The 24,341-nt window shown below is 39.5% G+C and overlaps 2 protein-coding genes across 2 annotated transcripts; both read right to left on the bottom strand.

Annotated features, from left to right (window-relative positions):
- Positions 1–174: 174 nt before the first annotated feature.
- On the bottom strand, positions 175–2,031 carry LOC127656827 (complex I assembly factor TIMMDC1, mitochondrial-like). Its single transcript, XM_052145307.1, has one exon. It carries the CDS (start codon positions 1,990–1,992, stop codon positions 1,102–1,104), a length of 891 nt encoding a protein of 296 aa, XP_052001267.1. The 5' UTR covers positions 1,993–2,031; the 3' UTR covers positions 175–1,101.
- A 1,761-nt stretch (positions 2,032–3,792) lies between these two features.
- On the bottom strand, positions 3,793–21,772 carry LOC127656824 (proprotein convertase subtilisin/kexin type 5-like). Its single transcript, XM_052145304.1, has 9 exons — positions 21,601–21,772; positions 19,924–20,091; positions 7,978–8,116; positions 7,800–7,888; positions 6,945–7,008; positions 5,889–5,977; positions 5,452–5,564; positions 5,146–5,302; positions 3,793–5,020 (listed from the first exon to the last, which is right to left on the bottom strand). The coding sequence occupies exons 1-9, from the start codon at positions 21,647–21,649 to the stop codon at positions 4,863–4,865; spliced, it is 1,026 nt and encodes a 341-aa protein (XP_052001264.1). The 5' UTR covers positions 21,650–21,772; the 3' UTR covers positions 3,793–4,862.
- Positions 21,773–24,341: the final 2,569 nt, after the last annotated feature.

The following is a 24,341-nucleotide window of genomic DNA, read 5'->3' on the forward strand; positions in this document are numbered from 1 at the left end:
CATACAAAACTCTCGAAGGATGAAATAAGAAATATGCATCAATAGGAACAATACAATTATTGTCTTTATATCAAGAGAATCACTAAGCTATCTCCGGTACTGATCGGGTAGTGTCAAATAACTACTGTCTTTTTTTTTTTTTTTTTAAAGCTTAATAAAGTCATCTTTATTGCCAAAAAAAAAAGGATACAAATCACAAGTGACTTATCAAAATATACATAACAATTTTCTCAAATAACTACTGTTCACAATTGCCGTAAATTGTTTCGACATACTTCAGAAAGGAAGTAGACGCATTTTCGCACATGCGCAGTACCAATCGTGTTTCAGGTACGGATCGAGTAGTGACAATATGAGCGCAACCATAGACATAATAAATACATATTGTATTTATTATGTCTAGCGCAACTGTCAACTAACATGTTACGACAGTAAGTCACCGTTTGCGGATACCATACAAATGAATGGGGAGAGCCGTAAACTGATACCTACCTATCGCAAAATTATCCGCGTGTTCTCGTAGTATTTTTTATTTGATTTATTTTTTAGTTTTGACATTCTGTTTTTATATCTAAAAACATACCTCACATCTCATACCTCAGTGGTGTAGAATAAATAACATTTGTTAACTGCTCAGACTAGTACAGTCAAATCCTCAATTATAGAAACCTAAAGAAACACTTATCCATGTTGTTAGTTGTAAATGCAAACGCCTTATCCCAAATGGTTTATTTTTTTCTTATTGCATCATGAAGATGTACTCATGTCACAGCCAAGGACATGAGTACAGTAAAATTAAGGTAAAATCTGTATTTGAAAATAATTATCACAGTGACGATGATACATTTACACAAATACTGCAAGCAGGTTTATGAGATTTACAATTTTCAACAAAGAGTTTTAATTTACAGGCTTAAGTTTGGGGCAAGTTCAGCCACAACAAAAATTTTCTGAGAATTCAGAAATGCAGTTTTTGGGCACCTGTGTCCAGGGGTGCAACTACCCATTTTCGACAATGTATGCAACACTTACAATAGTGCCCCTCTCTCACCTTCCATTGCGCCTCTGCCAGTGCCCAGTAACACTTTCAAGTTTGTAATGTCAATTGTTGTCAGAGCCCTGTGCTCCTATCTCGTTCATATGTTGATTAAGCAGCTCTTCTATTCGTTGAAGGTCAATATCAGCATCATGATCTTGCCCACTGATTTCTCCAGTGAGGTCATCTGTAAGCTTCAGACGAGCATTCCATTCAGTGACTCTCAGCTCATGTAACTCCCTCCTTTCTCGTCGCCTCTTGTCACACAAGGTCTCACCCCCAAGCTTCTGCAGGCCCATGATTAAAACTCCAGCTGGCAGCCCCAATGCACCTCCAATGGCAGTACCAGCCAGCAGCCCTCTAAATCCCAGATTCAGCCGGAAAACTCCTCCTGTGACAGCACCTGCTGCGGCGAAATGGCTCAGATCATTTTTGTCTCTGTATACTGTCAGGCCTGTACTTACAGTGTTGAACAAGGTCACAAACGCTGCTACTCTCCAGCTCCACCTCCAGCCAAAGCGCACAAAACCTCGAATAGCTGCATTATGAGCAGATCGCACTGCATCCATTCTGTTTTGGTAAATTTCAGCCTTGCTGAGCTGTATGAATCTCTCCCGGGCATGTCTGGCTCCAGGTAGGCCTCCATAGACCATCCCCACCATGGCTGCAGCAATGCCACTCTTAACTATACTTCTTAACTCCTCCGAGTACATCTGACCATCACCCATGAAGAAAATATCTTTGATGCGGTCCCATCCTGTGTCAGGGAACTCTGGCTTGCCTATGTGCTGTGGCAAGGAACTGATGCTGGTTTGTATGGAGGCAATATCAGCTGCATGTACACAAGGAAGAGTGAACCCAAAGAGACCCCTGAGTGGTCCAGGATGTGAGCTCAGCCTCTCTGCATCTGTACCTCCATATGTGGTTGATGAACCCTTCCTCCGTGCAGTATGCATAATCAGGCTGCTGCTTTCATTTGATTCAATTCTCCTTCAGCGAACATCACATGTTCACTTTATTTCAAAACGACCCACTCTCTCCATCTAGTGGTGGAGGACCACTGAAACAATATATTTGACAGGTTTGCCACGGTGTTTACGTGTATGGAATCACCCTTCAAATAGTTATGGGTGCTTCGAAACACTTCATGAAGCTTTGAAACTTGTACAAATCATTTGTTTCGAACCACTGCTTCGGAGCGCGTATCAAACAGGCCAAGTCACGTAAGTTTCGAAACGTTTCGCGGTTGGACGCTAAAGGGCATTGATGCCACAGTGAAATCCAGAATCAGTGTTAAATGCAGGCTGTAGCTGATCTCGAGTCAGTTTAGCAATAGTCTCGCGTAGCCAGACCTTTGACCTAAACAACAAAGTTCTGCAGTCGGACTGTTGGCAACGGCTCAAACAGTTTACAAATAAGTTTATTAGAAATGTGTTATCCAAACAGTATTACCCGGGTCAACTGAAAAGAAAATATGTTCTTCGAGATTTCAGCGATGAAGAGGCAGAAAAAATAAGGAAGCAGTATTTATCTTTCCCAATGTTTCCTAAGGCTAAAGAAGTGACATTTAAAACCTTGAATGACATTTATCCATCTAATGTTTTTTTACATGAGAGATTTAATTGGGAGAACAATTCTTGTGGATTTTGTGAGAAAGAATTTGAAACGGTAGAACATATTTTCTTTCATTGTGAATTTGTACAAGAATTGTGGCTTTCATTTCAAAGTTGGATTCAATCTAAGCTACATCCTTTAAATGTGATCTCAATTAAAGTTGGAGTGTTTTTAAATGATAAGAACTTAGAATTTTTGATTAATAACCTGATTGTTTTAGGTAAACACTTTATCCACAGATGTAAATATTTAAAGATTAAACCCCATTTCAACAGTTGGAAGAATGATCTGAAGTTATTTGCAAAATCTCTTCAATGGATGACAGACAGAAATGCCCTGAAACTTTTTTCTGCCTTGAACTTATTTTTGTTACTAGATTAAGATCCTCACTCCTTATTTTTTTTATTTTATTTATTTATTTCATTGTGTGTGGTTTGTTTTTACATATGCTGTATCAACACGGAAAACATATGGATGATTATTGAATTATGCCATAAATGTTTGTATTTGATTTGTGTTTAATAAAAAAAAAAAAAAACATGTAGTTAATTCCAAAAGGATTGTTTTATGTAAAATATGTTAATAGTTTAGGTCGTCAGTTCATTATGTGATTAGCTAAGAAAAGAGTTTTTCAGCAAACTGAAGCATATCTTTTATAGACATCCATTTAAAAATGCCCTCTTGTCTCCTTGCCAATGTACCGTAGCATATATATGCTAGTTTTTGGTAACTTCTGTTAGCACTCATCCAACTCTTGAGCTACAGTGGCCGGTTGAGACTAGCAAAAGGGGTTGCGAGAAAAGCGATGTAGAAGGGTCAGATCTGTTTTAATATTACTAAATGCAAATACATCGTAACCATATCATAACCATTGCGGAGAGGTGGTGGCATAGTGGCTAAAGCACAGGGCTGTTAATCAGAAGGTCGCTGGTTCTAACCCCATGGCCACCAACATTGTGCCCTTGAGCAAGGCACTTAACTCCAGGTTGTTCCGGGGGGATTGTCCCTGTAATAAGTGCACTGTAAGTCGCTTTGGATAAAAGCGTCTGTCAAATGCATAAATGTAATATCTAGATATAGAGAGCTATGAAGGTTATTTAATTGTGCATAGTAATCATAATATTTTAAGATTTAAATGTACTGCCTTTGAATTCACTAAATATATAACCTAATAATGTATATAAAAAAGTTACACAATATATTATAATATGAATATAAAATATATTACTTAATATATAACTTGTATAATATATCAATATTATATAAAAACTTAAAATATATTCCTCATAGTGAAACATTACAGTTCCTTGTGTTATCCACCTATACAATTGCTCATGATGATCTACTTTTAACTTTAAGTTGTTCTGTTATAATTAAAAGAGAGAAGTAAAAATGTGCTTCTGGTTGCACTTTCACCATGCAAACCATAGTTCCTATAGTTACTGCTACAATAAACTATACCTTGATATTATCCACTGCTGTCATTAAAAATAAATAAATACATAAAGGACAATTTTATCATAAGAAAAATCAGTTGGTGAAAGCACATTCAGAGGATTTCTGGAAGGGGGGAAAAAAAAAGTTACAGTTATACCCATTAAACTCAAATACACACTGCAGATTTACATCAACATTATGCAAAGCTTTTTATTCCAGCATACACACTGGAATGTTAAAAGTAATATGTGGCACATCACAAGTTAAATACAAGCAATAATGCAAATGTATATCATACAAAATACCTTGAGGACCCCAGGTAGTAAAGAGTAGTGGCATCAAGAAATAAGCATAATCCAGGACATAGTCCAAATCCTATTCAGTGCCATGGCTCAACTTAATATCTGGTGCAATATATATATATAACACATAACAAAAACAAAACAAAAAATACTTAATACTCTTACTCTCCCAAATCTCAAAATGAACCCTGACTCTATAACATGGTCAGTATTAAACATACTTGATAGTATCTTACCATTACATAAAGCTTAGGACAGTTCAATAAAAGGATTGTCTAAATAGAAAATATCATACAAAATATGTGCGCCTGAAAATGGCTCAAGTTTTTTTTTTTTTTACTTTTCTGTTTATTTTTTGCTTCTGCGTCTACATTATCATGAAGTCCAGATTTCAACCCAAAGATACACAAAAGCCTGAGCTGACGTAGAGGTGCTCTGGTTTGTTGGAGTGATTTGGGAAGTATGTGGTAACATCACCAGCCAGCATAAACAGGCTCGGCATCACAGGGGATTCCGCAGAAGCGACCGGGTTGTCTGTCTTTTCGCAGGAGTGGTTTCCGAGCGAGGGATAGCTCACTGTCATTATCTCTTCTCCTTCGCAAAACCATGATAATGATAAAGAGAAGACCCACTGTGGAAAAGAGAAAAAACTCCTTACAACCAGCCTCAATCTTTATCTGTGAAAATGTACATTTTTACATCTTGGTTCGGGAACACATGTTCATTTGAGAGATGATGTAATGTAAATGTTCATACCTCCTCCTCCAATAACAAGCAGTGCTATGGTAACAGGAGCAAGTTCACATGTCTCCCCTGCCTTTCTGAAGAAGGTCTCCATGCAGTAGCCAGGGGCCGTGCTACCCGCAGGGCAGAAGGCATCAGAGGGGCATTGGATTGGATTTACATCAGGACTCTGGGATATATAGACAAAGGCACATTAATTACATATAGTAACTTAGATTTCTAATATATATATATATTATATATCTAAAGACCACGAATCAAGAGATTTATCATTTAAACCAAAGTTGCAATAACAAGTATAAGGGAACAATGGCTCACAGGGCAGTAGTGGTTATCAGGACACAGGTCACAGTTCTCCTGACCCCAGCGGATCTGGTAGAAACCACTGCTGCAAATCTGACACATCATTTGATGCGACGGCTTGTGCATTCCTGTCAACAAACATCACCATAAGTGTGTTGTGAAAAAAACAAATGGATTTACTCAACAAAGACTTGCATTCATCTACTGAACTATGAAAAACACTGATCATAAATGTACATCATATCAGTTTTATGCTCTTACTGATGTAACTTCTATATTTCATCTTCATAGTCTAGTCGAATTATTTGACTAAAGCCGTCTTTCATTATTTTGCATGTTCACAGGTTAAATTAAAGGTGATAGGTGGGATGATACAAGTAACATTTGTTTGGAACTCCATATGCTGAGAGAGATGAGTTATATAAGAGCTTGCAGCTTAAATGAGAAGTTACCTGGGCGACAGGATGTACATTCTTTGGCAGCGATCTGTAGAGCTTCTGAGCCTGCAGGACAGATCTGACACAGGGCACAACTGGAGGAACTATCAAAAGGACAATTAAAAAATATATAATAATAATTATATATATATATGTGTATGTGTGTGTGTGTGTGTGTGTGTGTGTATGTATAGTTCTGGCAGTATTCTGTCACTGTAATGGCACCCCTATGACACTGGAGTGCTAACAAAATAAGGAAACAAAGCTCAGCATTCACTAAGTCAGAGCATGTGATCTGTTCTAGAAATGGGGATGTTTACTAGTTATGAAATGGCTGGATACATAAGCTACAAGTAACTTTCAAAGCATAAACAAAAGACTATTATTAAAGAAATAGTTCACGCAAAAAAAAATAATTCTCTCATCATGTTCTCACCCTCATGCCTTCCCAGATGTGTATGACTTTCCTTCTTCTGCTGAACACAAATTAAGATTTTTCGAAGAATATTTCAGCTCGTAGGTTCATACAATGCAAGTGAATGGTGACCAGAACTTTGAAGCTCCAAAAAACACTTAAAGGCATTATAAAAGTAATCAATAAGACTCCAGTGGATAAATCCATGTTTTCTTAAGCAATCCAGTTTTGGGTGAAAACAGACCAAAATGTAACTCCTTTTTCACTGTAAGTCTTAACATCTGCAGTCTCCTTTGTGATCATAATTATAAGCTCGATTACACTTCCTGGCGCCATCTAGTGTTTTGCACATGCGTCAAGCTATATATATAATTGATATAATCGAATGAGAGAATTTTCATTTTTGGGTGAATTATCCCTTTATCAGTGATCTTATTGAATTTAAACTGTAAAAACCGATCCAAACAAAATCTGCATCTACAGTATTCTTAAAGTACATATATGATAGAACCAGTAAAATAAAATAAAGTATTTTATTGAACAAAATTTAAACAATGTTTTCTCATTCAAATTATTTAATATTCAGTGTATATTATGTATTTTTATAGTTCTTTCAGCTACTGTATTTTATAACAACTTTCAGAAACAGAACTTACTTGCAGTACGTGCCTTGTGGACACGGATTACAAGATGTTGAGTTTTGCAAAGATGTGTAGAAACCTGAAGCAATGAAAAAAAAATAGCAAACAAAAACATTTCGACTATTCAGTTCAAATTACTGAAGATTACATTTAGCACCAGTGTCTCATAAATGTTATATGTATCCTTCTTAATATCTACTGTAGTCATTTTATATAATATATTTGATAATAACCTAATATATAATAAAACATTTGATAAATTGATAACCATTTTACATGTTTTTCTCCCAAGTCTTGCAATATCTCGATATGTACTGTAGTAGTTGTTGTGTTTTTGTTCTGTCTTCCACCTCAATATGTATCAATTAATTTGCACAAACCCTGTCAATGTAAATTATTTGTTGTTATGTTTTGTTTTAGCACATAATGACTATTAAATAACAAAGAAATATTACATGAATTTTAAGTTGCATGATTTTGGCTGCACAGTTATGCCAAAAATCATAATTGTCTATTTTTCCTCCTCAATAGAATTATTTTGTTTCGAACACCTGCAGGCAACACATCCAAAAAAAGCTGAGTACTGTTCACCAGAATGAATTTACTGCTTCACATTCAGCCTGTTAGCAGCATCACAAACAAAACTGTTTATCAAATGTATACTAAATTATACAGAAAACAAGCAGCAGAACAATACCATCATCTTATAAATAAAAAACAGGAGTGAATCAAATGCAATGCTGGATTCATCTTTCATGAGTAGTTCTCTGCAGCAGCCAAATTCATAATCTTGATTTTATATGATTTATTAATTGTGTAGCACTATATCAAGTCTTATTTATACTTTCTTAGAACAGTAGAAAATGGTACCTGGTGTGCAGGTCCTACAGGAGACAGAGCCTGTGCTGTTACTGTAAGAACCAGTGGGACATGCCTGACAAACAGGACTTCCAGTGGAACTAAAGACAAAATACTGTTAGAGTTCACTGCAGGAAAAACTGCTTGTGCTTTAGATAAACAACAACATAGTAACTCTTTCTATTCTCACTTGCTGTAAAACCCAGATGAACAGGGCAGACAACTCTGCTGTCCTGCTAGAGGTTGATAGAAACCCTGAGTGCAGAAAAGACAAGCTCCAGAGAACATACACAGACCATCCTCTGGACAACAAGAACACAGCAGAGTCTCTGAGAAGACAAAAAGGAGAAATAGTCCATCTGTCAACTTCTCCATTTTGGATGAAGGTAGAAAATTGGACACAACAAATACTTTTTTACCTTTGTTATTACATGGGATCGTGTACATTTTGGATTAATAAAGGGAAAAAGTACACTTAAAAAAACATGAAATATATATATTTTTTGTTATCGATAAATGTAGATTTTTTTTAAAACATTATATTTTTCCAGACCAGTAGCTATTGACTAAAACAGCTGAGCCAAAACATTATGACCACTCACAGGTGTAGCGAATAACGTTGATCATCTCCTATCAAGGCCACATGTCAAGGTCTGGGTAGATCAGATGGAAAACGAACAATCAGTTCTCATAGTCAATGTGTTGAATGCAGGAGAAATGGGCAGGAGTGAAGACCTGAGCGACTTCGAAAAGGACCAAATTGTTAAGGCAAGATGACTGGGTCAGAGCATCTCTGAAACGCCAAGATTTATTGAGTGCTCCCAGTCAGCAGTGGTGAATACCTACCGACAGTGGTCTGAGGAGGTACAAACCAGTGACAGGGTGTTGGGGGCCCAAGGCTTGGATGCGGGAGGGCAATGAAGGCTATCCCGACTTGTCCAAACCAACAGAAGCTACTGTGGCACAAGTCACAGAAAGTGTTAATGATGGTTACAGGAGGAATGTGTCACAACCCAGAGTGTATCGAACTCTGCTCCATATGGGGCTGTGTAGCTGCAGACCAGTCAGAGTGTCCATGATGACCCCTGTCCACTGTCAAAAGCGCCTACAATGGGCAAATGAGCAGCGGAATTGGACTTTGGTGCAGTAGAAGAAGGTCACCTGCTCCGATAAGACCCGTTTTCTTTTATATCATGTAGACTGCCATGTACTTGTGCACCATTTACCTGAGAAAGTGATGGCACCAAGATGCACTGTGGGAAGACAACAAGGCGATGGAGGGCGTGTGATGCTCTGGGTAATGTTCTGCTGGGAAACCCTGGGTCCGGACGTCAATATGACATGTGCCACCTACCTAAACATTGTTGCAGACCAGGTACACCCCTTCATGGCAAAGGTATTCCTAGATGGCAGGGAATACCATTGACTCTTTCAGCAGGATAATGCGCCCTGCCACACTGCACACATTGTTCGGGAATGGTTTGAGGAACATGATGAAGAGTTCAAGGTGTTGCCGTGGCCTCCAAATTCCACAGATCTCAATCCGATTGAGCATCTGTGGGACGAGCTGGACCAACAAAACCGATCCACGACTGCTCCACCTCGCAACTTACAGGACTTGAGGGATCTGCTGCTAATGTCTTAGTGCCAGATCCCACAGGACACCTTCAGGGGTCTTGTTGAGTCCATGCCTTGGCTGGTTGGTACTGTTTAGGCGGCACGTATCTACCTTGATACCTTTGTATCTAGGTCTACATGTGGTTGACACCTTTCATACTGTATATGGAGGACCAGGACTGTCAAAATACAAAATATTACAGTTTTAAAGAAGTGTAAAAAATGAAAAAGTGTACATATAAATAATGTTAGAATCTTTCCTTTTTTATCTATTATTGTATTTATTTATTTCCATATTAATTTATTTCCACATTAATTTATTTCCTCATTAATATTTTCTACATTTATTTTAACATGTATTTATTCATATGTTAATATTTATATATTTCTACATATATATCATATTTAAATATTTCTACATATATATCATATTTATATATTTCCACACATATATTTTTCCACATTTATTTATTTTCACATTTCTGTCTTTATAGTAATGAGGGGGCATGCTTTCCAGTTTTTATTGTTTTAGATATGATAAGTAGGCTTACTGACTACAGTGTTAACAGTAACTTGAATTGATGTGACGCCTACAACAAGTTTTATAATTTGTATATTGTGTAGATAAACTGACAACTGTATAGAAAACGCCACGATATCATATTTTTCACACCAGTGCAGTGTTCACGTTCAAACCGTCTAATTACCGCTGGTTGGACGCTAGGTGGTACTATGGGGTAATTTTCATTAAGCAATAGCCTATACAATAAGGCAAGGCAGATTGATTTGAAATGTTGAACTTTATTTTATATTTATTTTAATGTTATATGAATTCTAATGAATCTGAAAAAAAATGTGCAATTAAAATGCGTGTTGTTCAACTTTTTGAAAGATGGCTTTACGACAGATGTGAAGGGCAACATCTCTTTAGCAGTGAACCTACTTCATCTGTGCATTCTCTCCATCATGGTCTACCGGTCGGGTATTTCACTGTCCAGGAAAATACATTACTTATTGTGGGTTGTTGTGGGTTTAATGTTGATGTTTTATTAGCTTTCATTCCAGGACCCAGTTTAGCTGCTTCGAAAGGGTAATGACTTTGAATGTGTGTGAATAAATTACATTTCGTTCCCTCCTAGGGCTGGGCGATATGCAAGAATAATGTTCATGATATTTTTAGATTTAAAAAAAATCACAATATCCAATTGCACCGTCAACTGCACGCCTCCCAACATACAGCGCGCCAGACATGCGCATAGACAGCTTTTCTGTCATCTGTTTTTAAAAATATAATAAAGTGTGTTTCTTCAAGCACGTGTCTGTGTATCTAACAGCATTTCTTGTGTCATTCCGAATCCGAGACATCATACAGTTGCCCCCCCACGCACTTTATATTCGCTATACCTGCATTTAAACATCTTCTGTCAGTGAGCGTACTTTGCTGCCTGTGTAAATTGATATGTTGGTAAAGCACATCTGGCTTTCAATACGTTATTTAGGTTCATTTATCATGGGTCACAAACTCTTCATTTGGCAACTATTCTTTATTTAAGGCTATTCTATTCGTTAGTGTCAGGGTAGAGACCAGGAGATCGGAGGTAAGTGATTCAAATATAGTTTTATTCAAGTATAGAAGGTGAAAGGTAAGTATCAGGTGACTTTTCAGGTGCTGGTTTAGTGAAGATAGTTCGTTGCACGGAGAACAACTGGAAATCCAAATGACTTGGATCGTAGAACATTCACTCTGTATCAGTTCGTTAACTCCTTCTCTTTTCTAGGAGCAATCGGGCCGGTTTGATCAGATCTCAGACAAGGGTTCAGGAATTGGATAAGTGATCTGGAGATGGCAGAACAACAGTGCATAGGGTTAGTATGAATCAGGTAAGAAAACGGAATACTCAGGTTTTCAGGATCGACGGAGATATCAGGACTCAGGGAGAAATGGTCTGTTCCTGTTGGAGGCTTGACAAAGACTGGATACAAGGTGAGTGTTTTTATGAGTTGGCTGATGAGGTGATAAGTGATGACCAGGTGTTTGTGATTTAGAATTCTGGGGAGAGTGATCTTTGAGTGGTGGACTGCAATGAACTTGACTGATCTCTGACATTACCCCCCTCCAGAGTCCAGCCAGCTGACCTAGTACCTTGACGTCGTGGGGGTCTACCTCGGGTCGTGGAGCAGGCATTTCAGGATGAAGTTCGTGGAATTCTGTGAGTAACATGGGGTCGAGGATGTCCTTCGAGGTACCCAACACCTCTCTTCTGGGCCATAGTCTTCCCAGTCTACCAGATATTCGAGTAGACCCCTACGACGTCGGGAGTCCAGGATTTCTCTAACAGTATAGATGGGGTCGGCTTCAATGGGAGGTACTGGGGGGTTGTCATCGTGCACTAGGTCTGTGGAGGGAACAGGAACAAGTGGATGATGGGGTTTCAAGAGTGAGACGTGGAATGAGGGGTGGATGCGATATTGGGCTGGTAAACGGAGCTGGTAGGTGACTGGGTTAAGTTGTCTTACAACGGGAATGGACCAATGTATCTCGGACTTAGTTTACGACAAGGGAGTCTTAGACGGATGTCTCTGGTCGAAAGCCAGACCAGTTGCCCAGGCTGATATTCGGGAGTGTTACTGCGGTGAATGTCTGCAAAGTGTTGTTGACGGTTCAAGGCTTGTTGGAGATGATGATGAGTTTGGTTCCATACCCTCTCACTGTTTTGGAACCAAGTGTTAACTGCGGGGACTTCAGATGACTCACCGGACCATGGAAACAATGGTGGTTGATAACCCAGTACACATTGAAATGGTGTTAGATTCGTGGAGGTTTGTCGAAGGGAGTTTTGAGCATACTCTGCCCATACGAGATATCGGCTCCAGAGATGTTGATTCGAATGGTAGAAAGTATGAAGGAAACGACTGACATCTTGTATTTTTCGCTCTGCTTGACCATTTGCTTGTGGGTGGTACCCTGATGTTAAACTCACTGTAACATTCATTAGTGCAAAGAAGGCTCGCCACACCTTGGAGATAAATTGTGGCCCTCTGTCTGACACAATATCCTCCGGGATGCCAAAATTCCGGAAGACGTGTTCCATCAATAGCTCTGAAGTCCCGAAGGCTGTGGGTAAGTTCTTGAGGGAATTAATTTGCAGGCTTTGGAAAAACGATCAATAGTTACCAGGATACATGTATTCTCGTCTGAGGGAGGAAGGTCAGTGACGAAGTCGACTCCAATGTGCGACCAAGGTCGTTAGTGGGACTGGCAGAGGCATGAGTTTTCCAGTGGGTAAGTGACGAGGGTTCTTGTTCATGGCACAGAGAATGCATCCTTGGATGAAAGTCTTGATATTCTGTAACATGTTGGACCACCAGTATCGAGTTTGAAGAGTGGAATAGGTCTTATTAACTCCAGGATGACCTGTGCCGACAGACGAGTGTGCGGAGGAGATTAGAGAGGTACGAAATTCTTCGAGTACGTATATCTTTCCGATAGGACATTCTGGAGGACTGGGTTGGTGTTGAGACATTTCAAGCAGTTGTTCATTTAGGTCCCACTGAATGGGATTGACAAACATTTTTTCGGGAGTATACTCTCAGGTTCTTCGTGGGAAATTTCGGGGCATGGAGACGGGACAAGGCGTCTGCTCGGACATTCTTCGAACCCGGACGATAGGAGATCTGGAAATGGAAGCGAGTAAAGAAGAGTGCCCATCTGGCCTGGCGTGGGTTAAGTCTCCTTGCCTCTTTCAAGTACTGCAGATTCTTGTGGTCTGTGAGAACTAGGAATGGATGTTTGGCTCCTTCTAGCCAGTGTCTCCACTCTTCTAGCGCAAGTTTAATGGCCAGGAGTTCTCGATTACCAATATCATAGTTCACTTCTGCAGGAGATAGCTTGTGGGAGAAGAATGCACAGGGCATGGGTTTAGGTGAGGAAGCAGAGTCTTGTGACAACACCGCTCCTACTCCTGTTGTAGAAGCATCTACTTCCACAATGAACATCTTTTCAGGGTTCGGGTGTTGGAGTAAGGGGGCTGTGGTGAATGCGGTTTTGAGAGATTGAAAGGCATGTTCAGCCTCAGTGGTCCAGAGCAGTGTTTTCGGTTTTCCTTTGAGTAGAGAGGTCAGAGGAGCTGTAAGCAGGCTGTATTGATAAATAAATCTTCGATAGAAATTCGCAAATCCAAGAAATCGTTGTAACTCTTTGACAGACTGTGGAGTGGTCCAGGAAGTAATGGCTTTGGTTTTACGATCATCCATCTCTACTCCTCTTTCACTGAGGTGGTAACCGAGAAATTCGACTGAGGTTTGATGGAAGGAGCACTTCTCTGATTTCAGGAACAGGGAGAATTCATGTAGCCGTTGGAGTACCTGAGAGACATGTTGCTGATGCTCCACCAAGTTTCTGGAGTAGATTAGGATATCGTCTATGTAGATAATGACAAATTGATTCAGGTAGTCTCGGAAAACTTCATCCATGAAACTTTGGAAAACTGAAGGGGCATTGACCAGACCATACGGCATGACGAGATATTCGTAGTGTCCTGCTGGAGTGATGAATGCAGTCTTCCACTCGTCACCCTTTCGGATTCGAATGAGATTGTATGCACTTCTCAAATCCAGCATGGTGAATATCTTGGCTTCTCGAAGTTGTTCAAGTGAAGAGGGAACCAATGGGAGTGGGTAACTGAACTTGACGGTTATCTTGTTTAAAGCTCTATAATCTATACACGGTCGTAAACCTCCATCTTTCTTAGGGACAAAGAAGAAACTGGTGGCAGCAGGTGAAGTAGAGGCCCGAATATAGCCTTGTTTTAATGCTTCTTCAATATACTGTTTCATGGCTTCTTGCTCAGGAATAGCCAGAGAGTAGATTCGCCCCTTGGGGATGGATTCTCCGGGGATCAGATCGATGGCACAATCCCATGCTCGATGGGGTGGTAACTTGGCAGCCTTGACGGGGTTGAATACATCTGAATATTGAGAGTAGCATGAAGGAATGGATACCGACAAGTTGTCTATGGGGCTTTCAGTGGAGGTTGAATTCATCGGGATGGTGTCGGGCAAGTTGGCGATGGGCGATACGGGGTGTTCAAAACTCATGGATGAGCACAGGCAACCCCATTTCAAAATCTTACCCGATTTCCAGTCAATGTTAGGTTGATGTCGTAAAAGCCATGGACGGCCAAGGATAATATCAGTCTGGCTATTCTCAAGTACAAAAGGTTCAAACAGTTCATGGTGGGTGTCTTCAATACAGAGTAGAATAGGTTTAATTCGAGACGTGACATACCCCTGATTAATGGTTTCACCCGTCACTGCGTGGATGGCATATGGCTTGGAGGTGGCGGATTGTTGAAGTTGGAGTTTCTGACAGAGCTGCCCGGAGATGAAGTCTCCTGCTGACCCGGAATCCACAATGGCTGTAGCAGAGACATGGAAACGTGTAGATTTCAGAATCACAGATATCGTTAACGGAGCTGATACAGAGGCGGACGTGCAGACAGAACTCACAAGCATTCTAGGAGGTCGTGTAGGGCATGAACGAAGAAAATGTCCTCCCATTCCACAATATAGACACAGTTTTAACTCTCGACGGCGAGAACGTTCAGCTTGGGACAGTCGATAGTTATCCACCTGCATCTTCTCGACAGTGACTTCGGAGGGTCGCTTATCGGGGTACTGAGGTGGTGAAAAGGTGGGTTGCTGGGCTTCGCGATAGCAGCCTTGAGATCTTTGGTGCACACGGAGAGCTTGCTGTATGAATTTCTCGACCCCCAGGCTATCATCATAAATCGCAAGTTGAAGGCGGAGTGCAGGATTCAAACCACGTCGGTAGATGGAAATGAGCTTTTTCGTTCCACCCACTGGCGGCGGCTAGAGTGCAGAATTCCAGTGAATATTCAGCAACTGACTTCTTGCCTTGGTGTAATTGCAATAGCTTGTCACTGATGGATGAATCATCTACTGGACGCCCGAAAACTTCTTTGAAATGGTTTATAAATTCTTGTACAGTGGAAGTAACGGTAGATTCCTGCAGCCACAAAGTTTCAGCCCATCTTAATGCAGCTCCTGATAACTGTTGAATAATAAAAGCAACCCTCGACTTTTCAGTGGGGTATAACTGGATTTGTTGTTCTAGAGCGAGCGAACACTGTAACAGGAAACCGTTGCAATGCTCCGCCCGGCCGGAGAATGGCGCTGGACGGGAAGTTGGATTGGTGACGCAAACCAGAGAAGGAGCGGGATTTACGGAAGTGCTGGAAGCTGGCTGACTGGGATTAACAGCGGCGGCTGTCAGTTGTGCAGGGTTATCAATATTACAAACAGATTCCATCGCGCTGTTCTTCTTCCCCTTTTTTCGGCCAAGCCTTCTGTCAGGGTAGAGACCAGGAGATCGGAGGTAAGTGATTCAAATATAGTTTTATTCAAGTATAGAAGGTGAAAGGTAAGTATCAGGTGACTTTTCAGGTGCTGGTTTAGTGAAGATAGTTCGTTGCACGGAGAACAACTGGAAATCCAAATGACTTGGATCGTAGAACATTCACTCTGTATCAGTTCGTTAACTCCTTCTCTTTTCTAGGAGCAATCGGGCCGGTTTGTTCAGATCTCAGACAAGGGTTCAGGAATCGGATAAGTGATCTGGAGATGGCAGAACAACAGTGCATAGGGTTAGTATGAATCAGGTAAGAAAACGGAATACTCAGGTTTTCAGGATCGACGGAGATATCAGGACTCAGGGAGAAATGGTCTGTTCCTGTTGGAGGCTTGACAAAGACTGGATACAAGGTGAGTGTTTTTATGAGTTGGCTGATGAGGTGATAAGTGATGACCAGGTGTTTGTGATTTAGAATTCTGGGGAGAGTGATCTTTGAGTGGTGGACTGCAATGAACTTGACTGATCTCTGACAGTTAGGCTATTTTATTTATATTGGGAGTTCCATTTATAATATTTACCCCTTTTACCCAGTATAAAATTTCACCGGTGTCATCCCTTGTACTGAGTAAAACCAGTAACACCGTACACTGTGGCAACCCTAGTTTAAACAAACTCTATTTAAACCAGAGACCTTGCTTTTTTGACACACACACACAGTTATGATGTACAGAAAACAGAACACATTGAGCTCAAAATGATAAAATACAATGATATCATTACCTATAATGTATGAGAGGTTGTGTTAGTGTTTCACTGTGTAATGTTCAGTATGGAGAAGTCAGGTGCGTGCATGAGATCTGTTTGAATGAGAGACACTCTTTATTAATCTGTAGCCCATCCTTCAGTATGCAAGACAAGTATCTTGAAAACTGCAAATCTGCGTTATATCGTAAAGCATTTCAATTGTCAGATTGGCAACCCTCTGTTACTGCGTGCCATGTAAAATACCCTGAAAGGTGCGTGTCAACTGGTGCGGATCTGAGTTGGCGCATTGCGCATCTTGTTTAATATTAACTGTGCGCAACTTTACAGCGTACGATCCTATGATTCCCATGTAAATATATTAATGATCTTTCCCATCATCGTGCATTTACATGATGATTTTTCGACCGTATTATAAGGAAAGCAATCACAAACAATACACACTTTCTGTTGACCTACATATTACAGAGATATAACATTAGTTTAACAGTAGGAAGAGTAAGATTTTGGTCATTTTGCCCACAGTATAAGCTATATTTTATGGCACTTTTTCACTGCATGTTAGGGTTCGACTCAACTCTACTCGCTTTACATTTCTGAGTTTTCTTTTCCACTGCTGTTTAGTGCTGCCTCAACGTGGGTGGGATTAAAGGCTGATCGTCATAGATGCACCGCCTCTGATGCCATGACATTATCTTAAACGCGACACAAAACAATAATCAATAACTGGACAGCTAGCTGTTAGCTACTAGCTCATTGTGCTGCATAAAGCAGTTGTTGCATGTTGACTTTACACAAGTGTAACAGTTCAATTGGCCTAAAAGCTTTTAGAAGCAAGCTTCCAGTAGCTGGTCAACAAAATAAAGTGAAGCTTTCAAGCAGATTACATACAGAGTGTATAGAGTATAGGCAAGCAGGTATTAATGCACCATCCTCCATCGTGAACTCCAGCCATGGCTGAGTTCAGGGCACTCTCCCTCCCATTGCTCGCCGGTTTAGATAGCGTCCATTTGGTCGAACCACTTCCACTTTCCTTGATGGTGGTAGTCACTTTTAAGTTTTTTGTAACTTTTCCCTGCACTGTTGGTAGTTCCGGTGGTAGTGGTGTGCGGCCAACAGCTGAGACACTTCCTGAATATTTTTTTGTTTAGTTCATTGCTAACGAGAGGAACGTCTGCACATCGTTTATTGATCAAAGCGTGGTTTTTGCGCACAGCCAATTCTTTTTACAATCCGAAAGTCACATGAACAAATTATACTCCTATCGCTGTTGTTAACTTTAAAACTAGCGGGTTGATGTTGCGTATCGCAAATACAGTGACGCTGGTAGTGACTATTCTCTCTGACCAATCAGTGATCTCCAGGATTATGACGTCACATTTAGTGTTGGCTTGGCTCGCTTGGAAACTCGCCCGAGGTGGTCCTAAAAAAAGTACCTGGTACCAGGTTCTATCCACAGTGGAAAACCCCCCAAAAGTGAGCAGAGTCTAGTCGAGTTGTACCACGCGGCGGAAAAGCTCAATTAATGCACGTACACACCTATCTGTGCATTTAATTTTGTCAACCACAAGATGCCACTGTGGCCTCCGAACTTCACTCTGGAGCACTCCGAGCTCGTTGGTGTGCCTGAAGTGGAAAGCATGCCCCTTCATTGCCATACAGACTCAAAAACGTATAAATAAATAAATGTATAAATAAATAAATGTGGAAATAAATAAATGTAGAAATAAATAAATGTATAAATAAATAAATGTGGAAATAAATAAATGTAGAAATAAATAAATGTGGAAATATATACATGTGGACATACACTCACCTAAAGGATTATTAGGAACACCATACTAATACTGTGTTTGACCCCCTTTCACCTTCAGAACTGCCTTAATTCTACGTGGCATTGATTCAACAAGGTGCTGAAAGCATTCTTTAGAAATGTTGGCCCATATTGATAGGATAGCATCTTGCAGTTGATGGAGATTTGTGGGATGCACATCCAGGGCACGAAGCTCCCGTTCCACCACATCCCAAAGATGCTCTATTGGGTTGAGATCTGGTGACTGTGGGGGCCATTTTAGTACAGTGAACTCATTGTCATGTTCAAGAAACCAATTTGAAATGATTCGAGCTTTGTGACATGGTGCATTATCCTGCTGGAAGTAGCCATCAGAGGATGGGTACATGGTGGCCATAAAGGGATGGACATGGTCAGAAACAATGCTCAGGTAGGCCGTGGCATTTAAACGATGCCCAATTGGCATTAAGGGGCCTAAAGTGTGCCAAGAAAACATCCCCCACACCATTACACCACCACCACCACCAGCCTGCACAGTGGTAACAAGACATGATGGATCCATGTTCTCATTCGGTTTACGCCAAATTCTGACTCTACCATCTGAATGTCTCTACAGAAATCGAGACTCATCAGACCAGGCAACATTTTTCCAGTCTTCAACTGTCCAATTTTGGTGAGCTCTTGCAAATTGTAGCCTCTTTTTCCTATTTGTAGTGGAGATGAGTGGTACCCGGTGGGGTCTTCTGCTGTTGTAGCCCATCCGCCTCAAGGTTGTGCGTGTTGTGGCTTTACAAATGCTTTGCGGCATACCTCGGTTGTAACGAGTGGTTATTTCAGGCAAAGTTGCTCTTCTATCAGCCCATTCTCCTCTGACCTCTAGCATCAACAAGACATTTTCGCCCACAGGACTGCCGCATACTGGATGTTTTTCCCTTTTCACACCATTCTTTGTAAACCCTAGAAATGGTTGTGCGTGAAAATCCCAGTAACTGAGCAGATTGTGAAATACTCAGACCGGCCCGTCTGGCACCAACAACCATGCCATGCTCAAAATTGCTTAAATCACCTTTCTTTCTCATTCTGACATTCAGTTTGGAGTTCAGGAGATTGTCTTGACCAGGACCACACCCCTAAATCCATTGAAGCAACTGCCATGTGATTGGTTGATTAGATAATTGCATTAATGAGAAATTGAACAGGTGTTCCTAATAATCCTTTAGGTGAGTGTATAAACATGTAGAAATAAATACATGTAGAAATAAATACATGTAAAAATAAACAAATGTAGAAAAAATAAAAGAGGAAATAAATACATGTGGAAATACATTAACATGGAAAAAAATTTATACAATAATACATAAATAAGGAAATATAAATACTATTTTATCATTATTTATTTGTACACTACATTTACATTTCTTTAAAGATATATATATTTATATATTTATTTTGTATTTTGGCAGTCTTGGTCCTCCATAATCGTAATGGTTAAACTCAAAACTGTACAGTTCCAGTCCTCTAATTTGATTGGCCAAGTGGTGTTCCATTGTTGATACTGTTTGCACCTCTTCCACATCAGGAGAAACACTCACCATTATCAGAATAGGAGCCGGGAGCACAGGTCTTGCAGGTGGATGTGTTGAGTCCAGAGCAGCTGGCAGCTGTAGTGGTGGGCATGCTGGGAGTGGCAGTGGTCACGTTTGCACTGACTGTGGTGATTGTCACAGCAGGCCTGAGGGTTGTCTGACTCATCACCACTCCTACACAACAACATAGGAAAGTAATCGAAACAATGATGTAACGGAATGGTCTTCAAGCATAATTAAGCAATAGTTGGCCCAAAAATGAATGAGTTCTCTTGTTGTTCTAAACATACCTTTTGTATGACTTTCTTCAAATGAATACAAAATATATTTTGCTGTATGTCTATGTGGCTGTTTTCGGCAGTCATACAGGTCTGGACTGACATATGGGTAAATTATTTTTACAGAATGTATACTTATATGGTCAACTATAATGGACACTAGTCCAGTATCGATCAACATTTCAATATCAATATAGTATCAATAGTTCAATCCTTTTTTACTATAAATCTCCACTTTCACTTTCACATTCTGACAGGATTGACAAGGATTGACATATTGATCTGTTTCACACGCAAAGTAATCACATTGCTTCAGAAGATATATATAACGCACTGGAGTCATAAGGATTACTTTTATGCTGCCATCATGTGATTTTTGGATCTTCAAATATCTGGTCACCATTCACTTGCATTGTATGGACCTACTGAGCTGAAATGTTCTTGTATGAATCTTTGTTTGTGTTCTGCAGAAGAAAGAAAGTCATACACATCTGGGATGGCATGAGGGGGAGTAAATGATGGCAGAATTTTTGTGTGAACTATCCCTTTAAATTGACAGTAAATAGGATAAACATCACAAAACGTCAAAAAGCTGTTAAAACGATATGATGTCTTGCTCACTCTTGCTCAAAACTGCTTGTCATTTTGACAAGGTTAGTTTAAAAGTCTATTGTAACAGAATCCCATGAATCATGCACATACTTGTGACTTTGTGTGTTTTTATTGTCTGTTGGCCTACATACTGTAAAAAGCCCCACGCGGTTGTTAAGTATAAGCAGCAGTGCAAACAGATTGCTTATTGTAAGTGTAATCACATTAGGCATGAGGCAGTGACAGAACCACCCACTGAAGCAAAACAAATATTTTGAGGATCATATGACTTGATTTAACTGCAGATATACTTGAGGGAACTAGGTACATTTTTTCCATGTTTTCTTTTCCATCCTCTTTCTATTTAGAAAGACTAATACATGCTTGTTAATGGAATATTTCAGCTCCCTTCAACACATTCTACAGATTTACAAATACGTTGACAAATAACATGGATATGATTTTTTCCCCCTTACATTCACAATGTATATGGGACAGTGCATATTTTAGTTGCTGTGACTGATCAACATTAAGTTTTTTCTTTTAACAATTTGAACAATCTTTTAGTTTTTTTTTTTGCAGTAAATGTAAATAATACTGAAGTGCAAATTTAAAAATACCAACATTCCTAACATTTTCTTAATAATGTGAGGTCATAAATCTGCAAGCATAATAATTATACAAGAATTACGAAAATGTTCATATGCTATAGTGCTATAATGCTCATATAGTTCTATAATAAAATTATTCACTACAACATGTTGAAAGCAAAGGAATTTCAGATGTTGTAACATGTTGTAATGTTAAAACTTACCCAAAACACAAGCGGTGGCAAGAACAGACAAAAATCCCAAATGCTCCATGATCCCACGGTGAGTCACCACATCTGTTTATCAATGTGAATTCATCACGTTACATAAGAGTTTTGGTAAAACAGTATACATGTGTGAACTGTCGAAGAGTTCTTCACTCATTCCCTGATTCAGTGTCTTATCAATGTCATATGACAGCTCAATCATGTGATCTGTTACATTCCTAAACAAAGGCAGACGTAACTTTCCTTACTACTTACTCACTACTGTGTACAGACACTATAAAAAGGTGTATTAAGCTAAGTATGTTACAAAATAAGTTAATGGTAACATTTTAATTGAGCAACATGTTAACCAGTGTTTTTGTGCGAACACTACTTCAAGAGTTAAAATGTTCTCGACTGGAGTCATTAATGAAATACCACCCTTCAAAAAGTCATGCTGGACCAAAGACCTCTGAAAGTTACCATGGTTTTCAACTAAATACCGTAGTAACCAAAGTTTTCATTTATTATAGTTTTAAGGCCAATTCACACTTCCCAAACAAACTCCAACATTCCACAGTTGGATTTAAAATGACATCATCATACCAGACCAAAAAATGCCAAAAGGAAAACACATTGACCCAACAAAACCCCACAATCGTGTTTGTTGAGGCACGGTGTTATGTCGCCTTTACGGTAGAAACAATAACTAACTTCTATGGTATTTTGACTTTCAGAAGCCCATGAAAAATTATTATACAAATTAAAATATATATTTATATAGCCTAGTATTATTGTAATTTTATGAAATTATTTTTTTCACTTTGAAGCTCGAAAAAACATATAAAGGCAGCATAAAAGTAACCCATAAGACTCCAGTGGTTTAATCCATGTCGTCTGAAGCGATCCAATCGGTTTTGGGTGAGAACAGACCAAATTTTAACTCCTTTGTCACTAATCTTGACATCTGCAGTCTCATTGGCGATCACGATCTCAAGGTCGATTACATCTAGCACTCTGCTCGTGCATCAAGCTCTAGAAAGTGTAATCGAGCTTGAAATCATGATCGTGCCTAAAGACTGCCATGGCAAGATTAACAGCCATATTACCCAGCAGCTCTCACCTGGTTGCCCACTAAAGCTTCTCAGGGTTGAGCCTGGCCAGTACCTGGATGGGAGACCTTCTGGGGAAAACTAAGGTTGCTGCTGGAAGTGGTATTAGGGAGGCTAGCAGAGGGTGCTCACCCTACGGTCTGTGTGGGTCCTAATGCCCCAGTAAAGTGACAGAGACACTATACTTTAAAAAAGCACCGTCTTTCGGATAAGACGTTAAAACGAGGTTTTGACTCTCCGTGGTCGTTAAAAATCCCAGGGCACTTCTCGTAAAGAGTAGGGGTATAACTACGTTGCCTAGCCAAATTCCCCCCATTGGCCCATTTCTGTATATAGATTTTTATTAATGACCTTTTAATGAACTGATGTACTCAACAATAAAGTAGGTAATTAATAGAGATCTATATACAGGCTACTGAAAGTCTACTGAATGTTTGTTAAAACACTGTTTACTATATAGCAAGAAAGTAGATAAGTCACTTGTAGTCAGTTAGTTATCTACTTGGGGCCATGAAAATAAAGTGTTACCTCATAATGCACTAAACAGTGCTTTTTTTTTTTTTTTAACAAAGATCTGTAAATGGATTACATGTAATCTGGATTACACAATTAGATTACAATTACCTTTTATGTATAATATATTAATCCGGTAAAGACAACAAATTGTTCCTAATTTATTTAAAGGGGGGTTGGCTATTTGCACACAGACCTGATACTAGGCACTGCCCATAATTACACTGAAGATATATACTGAAGAGACATAACCAACACATAAATGCTAAACCGACAGCATTAGTGCGGTAAAGTTAGTTTTAGTTTCACTAATTGCTTACATTAATGTTACATCATTTACATGCTTTTGAAACATTGATTCACAAATATTACTGGTCTGATTTGTTATCACATATGGATGCCGTTTGTAATGCCAAACTTGCCGTAGTAAGAACATTTTAATTGCATTTTTTTATTTCACTCAGAATAAATTTAAAAATAAATGATTTTGATCCATTAACTAAGTTTTCATTTATGTTTTTAAGCAAGACTATGACAAAATGGTACAAGTTTATCCTACTCAAATGCATGTGTCAAATCAATGAATCAAGAATTATGTCAGAAGTAATCCAAAAGCAATTAGATTAGATTACCTTAAATATGTAATCAAAGATATTATGTTACTGACTACAATTTTAATCATGTAATTTGGTATTCTGGTCACTAGATATGGCTCCTTCTTCAATGTACTGTAAGTCTATGGGAAACACTATTTTATGGTCCGCCACATAAACAATGTGTACACCTATCAGCCACAACATTAAAACCACCTGCCTAATATCGTGTTGGTCCCCCTCGTGTCTACAAAACTGCTCTGAGCCATCGAGGCATGGACTCCACAAGACCTCTGAAGGTGTCCTGTGGTATCTGGCACCAAGACGTTAACAGCCAATCCTTTAAGTCCTGTAAGTTGCAAGATGGGGCCTCCATGGATCGGACTTGTTGGTCCAGCACATCCCACAGATGCTCAATTGGATTGAGATCTGGAGAATTTGGAGGCCAAGTCAACACCTTAATCTCTTAGTTATGTTCCTCAAACCATTCCTGAAACATTTTCAGTCAGTCCACAGATTTTTATAGGACTGAAGACTGCCT

Source organism: Xyrauchen texanus, chromosome 16, assembly GCF_025860055.1.
Source record: "Xyrauchen texanus isolate HMW12.3.18 chromosome 16, RBS_HiC_50CHRs, whole genome shotgun sequence".
NCBI lineage: Eukaryota > Metazoa > Chordata > Actinopteri > Cypriniformes > Catostomidae > Xyrauchen > Xyrauchen texanus.

Excerpts from the sequence above, each read along its gene's own strand:
- LOC127656827 (XM_052145307.1), bottom strand. The coding sequence starts at position 1,992 with ATGCATACTGCACGGAGGAAGGGTTCATCAACCACATATGGAGGTACA.
- LOC127656824 (XM_052145304.1), bottom strand. The coding sequence starts at position 21,649 with ATGGAGCATTTGGGATTTTTGTCTGTTCTTGCCACCGCTTGTGTTTTG. Across the intron at positions 5,565-5,888 it reads ATGTACATCCTGTCGCCCAG|GAATGCACAAGCCGTCGCAT; the intron begins GTAACTTCTCAT and ends GTTTGTTGACAG. Across the intron at positions 5,021-5,145 it reads GCTTGTTATTGGAGGAGGAG|TGGGTCTTCTCTTTATCATT; the intron begins GTATGAACATTT and ends TCTTTTCCACAG.